Raw genomic sequence first — 7500 nt, forward strand, 5'->3', positions numbered from 1 at the left:
GAAATTTATACGTACGCGGCACCTTTCACGTCAACTATTGGCGAGCCTGGTGGACGCAAAGCGAATCAAATTAACTTTCAAGAGGGTAAAACTGGAGAACCAGGAGGACAATCCCTTGCAAGGGGGTGCAGGGATTGCGCAGAGGTGAGAGCACCCACCTCCCACCAATGTGGCCCAGGTTCGATTCCCAGACTCGGCGTCATATGTGGTTGAGTTTGTTGGTTCTCTTCTCTGCACCGAAAGGTTTTTCTCCGGGTATTCCGGTTTTCCCCTCTCCTTAAAAACCGTTAATTTGATGATTTGACTTAACAGTGTCCCCAATTAGTGCTTCAGCGCAAGAAAGACTTGACACTTAAAATTCAAAAGTTCCTTTCCTTTATCAACCCATATATCAAATCGAGCCCGTTTATCAATCCCAGTAGACATGTACGTTATGCAATGATTAGTGCTTGTATTGCTGCCGCAAGGCTTTCCCAAGTAGCAGTGATCGTGATCAAACATTTCAACCTGTTTTGGAGCTGTTTACACCAGTTCATCAACCAAATCAGACCAAATTTTTCAAGATCAGGCCTCGGTTGTTTCAAAGGCTGTATTACTCTATCCACTGGATAGGTCACTATCCAGAGTGTAAAATATACTTACGTTAAAGGTTTTCCCTAGGGTGTGCATATTCGTGGTTACGGGAGGAAATACTGAAATCATTGCAAAGACTGAAACTGTTAGATAGTGACTTATCCACCGGATCAAGTTATCTGGCCATTGAACAAAAACTGGTTCCAGGATAGCTATGTTGCGGTGGAAGGAATAATCAAGAACGTTCGCATCGACAACGTGTGACTCAGTACTAGTTTTGGCATTTTGTTTACTGCGCATCCCGGCGTGGTCAACTCTTGCCGGCAAGTTGGTCGGCGACGACTTAACATCGAAAAGTCGTAACGGAAAGTACGAGTTTGGCAAGAGGCCAAGAGGCAACTAGAAAAAGTGGAAACGCCAGAAACTCATTCAAAACTGTTGCCGGAATGTAACCCTCACCCCATAATATTTTTCCTAAATACCTCGCGAACGACTTCGAGAACGAGTACAAGGTGTACTTGTCCTCGTCCTCGCCCTAGTTGCCGATGCTAGCATTCTGTAATAATTAATGGCATGCCAAAAGTGAAATCCAACAGAGAGTAGAGTATAGCATATTACACTTAATGTTATTAGTTGTGTGTTCGTTTCATTCAATATCTTGTATGGAGTGTTTTCACATGACGTCACGGCGGCCATGTTGGTTGTTCCAAAACAAAGAAATGGCGGCCATATTGGTTTACCAAACTAATCCTCCTGGAGTTGAATTCTATTTTCATGCAAATATTTTCCATTGTTTCAGTAATCCAATATGGCTGCTGGTCACGTAAGTGAAAACGCTCTATACGTATTGAACTTCTCTATGTTGAATTTTATTCCCTCGCATTACCCGCCCAGACCAGCTCTGCCATTTGTGGGTACTGTTAGTATGTAAACAAAATGTTATACCTAATAAACATTGATTGATTGTGAAGCAGATATAAGGCCTAAGTAAAAAAAACGGTTTTACAGCGATTACCAGTTACACGCGTCCTTCAACGACTTTTTTTTCATTTTTCAAAACTGAATTTGAGTGGGCGTCAATTAAAATGAAAAAAAAAAAGCTTTGAGGGGCGCGTGTGACTGCTAACCGCCGTGAGGCCTAAATTCGTTGAACTCCTGGGCTATTTCACAGTGAGCTGACGGGAGAGGCCCCGTGTCGTACTGCCTCGTTTTTGTGGTTGTGCACTTTATAAGTGCACTCAGAAACCCATAAGGGTTAAAACGTGTAACGCGCGTTACCACCTTCCGAATATTCAGTGCAAACTGATTGGTTGAATGTTTCAGTGCTAAGTACCATATTTGGAAACCCCTCGCTCTTGTTGTTCCAAATATGGTACTTAGCAAATCGAATATTCAGAAGCTTGTTTCCAAGCACACAAGGGGCCGTTAAACGTTTCAACCCTTATGGGTTTCTGGTGCACTACACACTGTGTCACCGAGTTAGAAGGGTGAGTGAGTGAGTGTAAGTCCTGGTGGCCAATAGGCTCGCAGCGCGTGCATAACAAGTGTGTTGAAAGTGAGCTTGAATTTCAACAAATGAGCCCCCAAATCGGCAAGAATTTGTTACGCTAGTGGATAACAAAGCAGCTTCTATTTCCAAAACGATGGAATTACCTGGTGATAAATAACGTCGTCTAGGAGAGTAAATTTTTCACTTTGCAGAAACGATGGTCAACCTCCAGATTTAGACGATTGTGATCTTTGTGTTGAATTCGCACATTTCTTGTCGAACTCGTCGGGGAAAAAAACAACTAACAAAAACAAAAACCCGGTGTCTTGCCGTCATTTTGTCAGTGATGTATCCTTTGTTTCTTGAAGTGGTAGTAACACGCAAGGTAACTTGATCACAGGCGGCCGCTGAAATCGATCGATGTCACTTTCGATTTTGCGATTTATTTGGGCAGCCAAAAGTAGACTAGAATAATTGAACGTAGCAAAAATCTCCCAAACTGTTTTTTGTTGAGCGTTAAAATAGAATTTTCGGTGGTATGTTTCTGACAGCAAGTCGTATATTTTGAGGTCTTCCATCCAGATACTAACCCCGCCGGATAGGGGTTAACTTCAGTGAACTTTTGTCATGGAAAGCTGTCAGACGCGCAGAGTACACGCTTAAGGACGTTCGCGCCAAAATCTTCCTACGGTGAGATTTTCTTCATTTCTCCCATAGAGTTTGGTCATAAAGTACTTACTCCAAAAATATAAAAAAAAATGGGGGTCACCGACTTCGTTTCGGAGAAAATGGCAGTGGAAAAATGCCTTAATTTCGATAAATCTGTCATAATAACGAAAGGTAGCCTTATCTGCTCATCCATCGAAAATCCTAAAAATAAACTGTTAGAGTGAAGGTTTCCGTGCATAGGCTTTTAGGGGTGGGATTTTAAGATAATTTCATGCCGCTAGGGATGTCGTAAACAGTAGAGTTCATCCTGGACGAGCGTTTTCGTAACCTCTATCCGTTGCAACCACTACCGGAATTCGATGGCACGAGGAAAGAAAATTAAAAAAAAAGATAACTTCTTACGGTGAGATTTTTTTCATTTTATCATATTTTGTAGATAGTAAGTAGAGGAAGTGATTCATGATTAAAAAAATAGGGGTCACCGATGATCCAAGGGAGTAAAATCGATGTGATTTTACGAAGCTCTTGGAAAACTTCGTTTGTCACGTTTTTGCGTGACCTGTCGGGGAAGGACTGGAACCCAAGAGAGGATCGATCGTTGAAGGGATGATAGGTTTTTACCCAAAACAGAGCTTTCTCGAGCATACCAACGAAGTTTTAAGCAGTCGTCATCTTCATTTGGTTAGTGTTTTGTATAATATTTCCCCATTGCCGTCATGCTCGTCTTCTGGAGTGTGGTTTTTGTGAAATTTAATCGCTGGTTTTTTCCACGAAGGTCCGCACTATTCAAGCCGACGAGGACGAAAATACTGCTCTATTTGCACGAAAGTGAAGGATAAGAACTTCAAAAACATACATTCATTTTGAACTTAAGTTCGTAGGGTAATAAAAAGATTAAAAAAAGAAACAGCCCCATTAAATTTACGCAACGGTTGGTCCTCGAGTTTTCCAAACTTTCAGCCACTACTCGATCAGCAGCTACCTTTTAAAGAGCTTTTCCATCCTCCCGCTCACTTCTCTTTAACGTTTCATGATGATTCGGAAATAAATGTGCCATTCTTTTGCCGGCCTGGAATTTTTTGCCCGGCGTTTTTGTCGCCATGTTATTTTAACTAATGCTTGAACAATATTTTTGAAAGTCAAGTAGTCTAGTGCACGACTGATAAAAACAACGCGAACATCAGTCGTGCAGTAGTCTACTTGACTTTCCTAAATATTTTGAGCCAATTTTGACTGATCACGATCTTCTCTTATCCAACGCTGTGCAAGACTTATCGTCCACGGTTTCTGCAAAGGTTTTAAAACCTCAACTTCACTAATGCTCGAAGTAATGCGTGACATATTACCGTCGCGTTACCTGCGCAGTAACGTTGCGCACAAACAATTAGCGCGAACGTCCTTAAACTTGATGTGAAAAAGAAGTTGAAGCAAACTTCATGTCTGCCTTAAAGCCAGTATTTTTCGATTCCTTTCTATTTTCTTCAATCTTTCTGGTTTTAGTATTTTACTAGTAACTACACGTCTTCTCGGGGGCTGTTTACCTTAGACATCTACCATAGCACAATATTGTGTACTGTTAGAGTTACATTTTACGCGAAAACAACTTGAATCTCCTGGAAAACAAAACGCAGCTCAGTTGACAGTTAGGGAATAAAGAACTGAGTGAAGTTACTGCACTACCACACATACGCAATACGTGCCTATTTTTTATTAGAAAGAGGTTGATATGAGAGGAATGGAGAGTGATGATAACGAATCGTTTTGTTGAAAGTGAACTTTGCCTTTTTTAGTTGATGGGCATCTGTCTGACGTCACGTGTAAGGAGACGGAGACAGAAACCATATTTGGACTGACGATGATGAGTGACTACACCTCCATTTGGAAGATCTTAGCTATAGAGACGTGCCGTTTCAAGCATTATTTAAAGAGAGGAGAGTTATTATTTAAGTTATGCTTTCCATCCACTTGTTGTAAGGTGGACCTCTTGTTGTTCTACTTAAATTGACCTCACACACTTTAAGGAAACTGATAAGACGCTGCATCTTTTGAGCCTCTTTCGCTAATGAAACAACGGACACTGGCTCGATGTGCTTCTTTAAAACAAATTGGAAACGAATTTAGATGAAAATCTTAAGAAGATTTGCTGTAGCGTTCTCTCATATCTACCCTCGCTTTTTATTTTTCCTGGCTCTATCGGTACAGAACACTGCCGGAATGGATGCAGCTCTTCCCTGAATTCCGAATATGCGATCCGTGTAGCAAAATGGGTTTGAATACAATATATCATTGAAGGTTGTTTATTAAATATGTACACGCTGTTTTGTAGCATTTCATTTTTAAAAAGTAATCGTCCCCATATGGGTGAGGCCAAAAACTGTTTTAAGAAGGGATGGATAATCAGTGCTGGGATTGAAGGGAAATTATTTTGATGTTTTTGCAAGCAGGCGGTCAATATTTACCTCTGTTCAATCTATGAACACAAAGAATGAGGAACCTTAACCTAACCGCCAGTGGTAGTGCAACTGCTACTGCTGCATGGTGTAACACTTCATGAGAAAAATGATTGACTAGTAGTTGCTAGGCAATAGGTAGGATTGGAAACCCTCCTTACTCATTCACCTTCAATAGTTGCATTACTCATTGAAATCTCAGTGGGATACTTCTTTTAGAAGTACATAGATAAGCAAGCTGCTTGTACGTAACTCTTGTATCCGACCGGTGGGACAGAGATCGTAGACATTCGGGCATTTCAAGTTGCAAGGCCCAAAAACAACCCAAAACCAGACCTTAAAATAAAGATATTCGGAAAGGGTAGACTCCAAACATACGGGAGATAAGGACTCTAAGCGGAGGCCCGGCCGCATCGTAATCAGTGACGTCACAGTTGTTGGGGCTTGTGCTAATGAACCACGGACCCGTTTCTCGAAGGTCCCAAAACTGTACGGGCCATTTTCGGGTGTCACAATTCCCTTTGTATCTCAAGAACGGAGTGGGTTTAAATCGTCAAACTTATCAGTTATTTTTCTTTTTGTTACCTTGAAAACATGTTAAAAGATCGGCTTTCCAAAACAAGTGGTTGGCAGTTTAACAAATGGCTTTTGGGGCCCGAAAAGTTTTCGGGACTTTCGAGAAACGGGCGCCAGGGTGGAGTAGCCTGAAGCGTAAGTTAGCCTTCAATATAACGACTACCTAGAGATTTCGATCAGACTTCACCATTGGTTGGAGGTAACTTCAACGCAGAAGTTTAATGGCTGTCGAAAGAAAATCATTCTTTTATCCTAGGGGGCTGGTAGGAAGAATTTATAAACTCACCAATAAAAAAAATATTTTTTGTCAACTGGTATCTTTCCTGTGGTGCTTGTTTTAAAAAAATCTAATAGTAAAAAGCAGTGTTCTTATTCGTTTCAGAGATATTTAGATCGTGGATTATGCGTTTTGACAAATTTAAGCAATTGCAAAACGGAATCCGGAATTAACTTCCATCTGCTGAGTGTCGCATGCTGATTCATTTTGAGGAGGGATTCATCAACGAACTTTAGAAGAGTAGGATTCATGTTGCGCTTTTCTTCGCAAGACATGAAACCATGCTCTCGATTTTAAGCGTAATCGTGGGGTTATTATGTTTTTGACATCAAATACTACAGCAGCGATCTTTGGGCACAAGATTTTCTTGATTACTCATGTTTGTTCATCTCTCGAGCTGAAGCTGTTTTTATATAGCAATTTAGGGTGCGTTCGATCAAGGGCCAGTCAGTTTGACAGTGTCATCGGTTTTCTTCTAAAAAATATCTCTGGGCCATATATCAGAGAAGGAAATGCCATTTTTTTCTTCTTTGAGTAACTGTTGAATACCCTACAACCTTTGTTAGGCTGCGTTCATATGTATGGCCAAGAGTGAATTAGATAAGAGTGTTGTTATGGCATGAGTGGGCTCCCCAGCACTGTCACAAATGAGTCTATTCTTAGAATGCGAAAATTTGGTTTTATCAACGGAGTTGATAATGTAAATTGACCACCGTACAGGGATTCTAAAAGCTGACGTTTCGAGCGTTAGCCCTTTGTCAGAACGAATCAACACAATCCCTGTACAGTAGTCAATTTACAACATCAACTCCGTTGATAAACCAAATTTTTGTATACTACTTCGCCACCGACGCAGCACCACAGTTTCTCTAGAAACCACACCCTTTATTTTTAGAATACCCGTTCCCGCAAAACTGAATCAGTTGTCATGTCCCTGGGGGGAAAACATGGCAGAAGCAGTCACGTGTGACATGGCTTCTTCTGATTGGTTAAAACTGGCGCCCTTTAGTTTGTTTTGTGTATCCAAAAATACATCCATTTGTGACTGTGCTGGGGCAAGATCGCAAAGCGATAGATCTCTTATCTAATTCACTCTCGGTATGGCAGAGAGGGGGGGGGGGGGTGGGGGGCAGACGAAACTTTCGAAGACTTCTTTTCTCTTTTAGATCCCCATTTGCCTTCACAAAAAATAGCATCCCCCCTTCAGACCTACATTGTAGTCAAATTTTAACGCACGCCCTCCCCTCACCCCGTCTCTCAACAACAAATCTTGCACAAACAAATAAATACAGGTAACTTTAAGCGCGGCAAAAAAAGTTTGCTTATCCTTGCAAATCAAAAGTAAGGGGGGTCAGTCAGTGAGGTCGAAGCTCTAAGAACATTGTTAACACAGAGGCGGGTAAGGGTACAGAGTGATGTGAATGTGTTTAGGATCAAGAACGGATGTGAAGAGGAGGTTAGTAATT

The 7500-nt window shown here is 41.3% G+C and overlaps 1 protein-coding gene across 1 annotated transcript in view; it reads left to right on the forward strand.

Annotated features, from left to right (window-relative positions):
- The window catches only part of LOC138038591 (tetraspanin-13-like), a 22417-nt gene extending 17370 nt beyond the window's left edge, over positions 1 to 5047 (forward strand). The window contains exon 5 of the mRNA XM_068884569.1: positions 4522 to 5047. Within this exon, the coding sequence (XP_068740670.1) occupies positions 4522 to 4584 (63 nt within the window). The 3' untranslated portion in view covers positions 4585 to 5047. The remainder of the gene's footprint in view (positions 1 to 4521) is intronic.
- Positions 5048 to 7500: the final 2453 nt, after the last annotated feature.

The sequence above is a fragment of the Montipora capricornis genome, chromosome 1 (assembly GCF_036669925.1).
Source record: "Montipora capricornis isolate CH-2021 chromosome 1, ASM3666992v2, whole genome shotgun sequence".
Taxonomy (NCBI): domain Eukaryota; kingdom Metazoa; phylum Cnidaria; class Anthozoa; order Scleractinia; family Acroporidae; genus Montipora; species Montipora capricornis.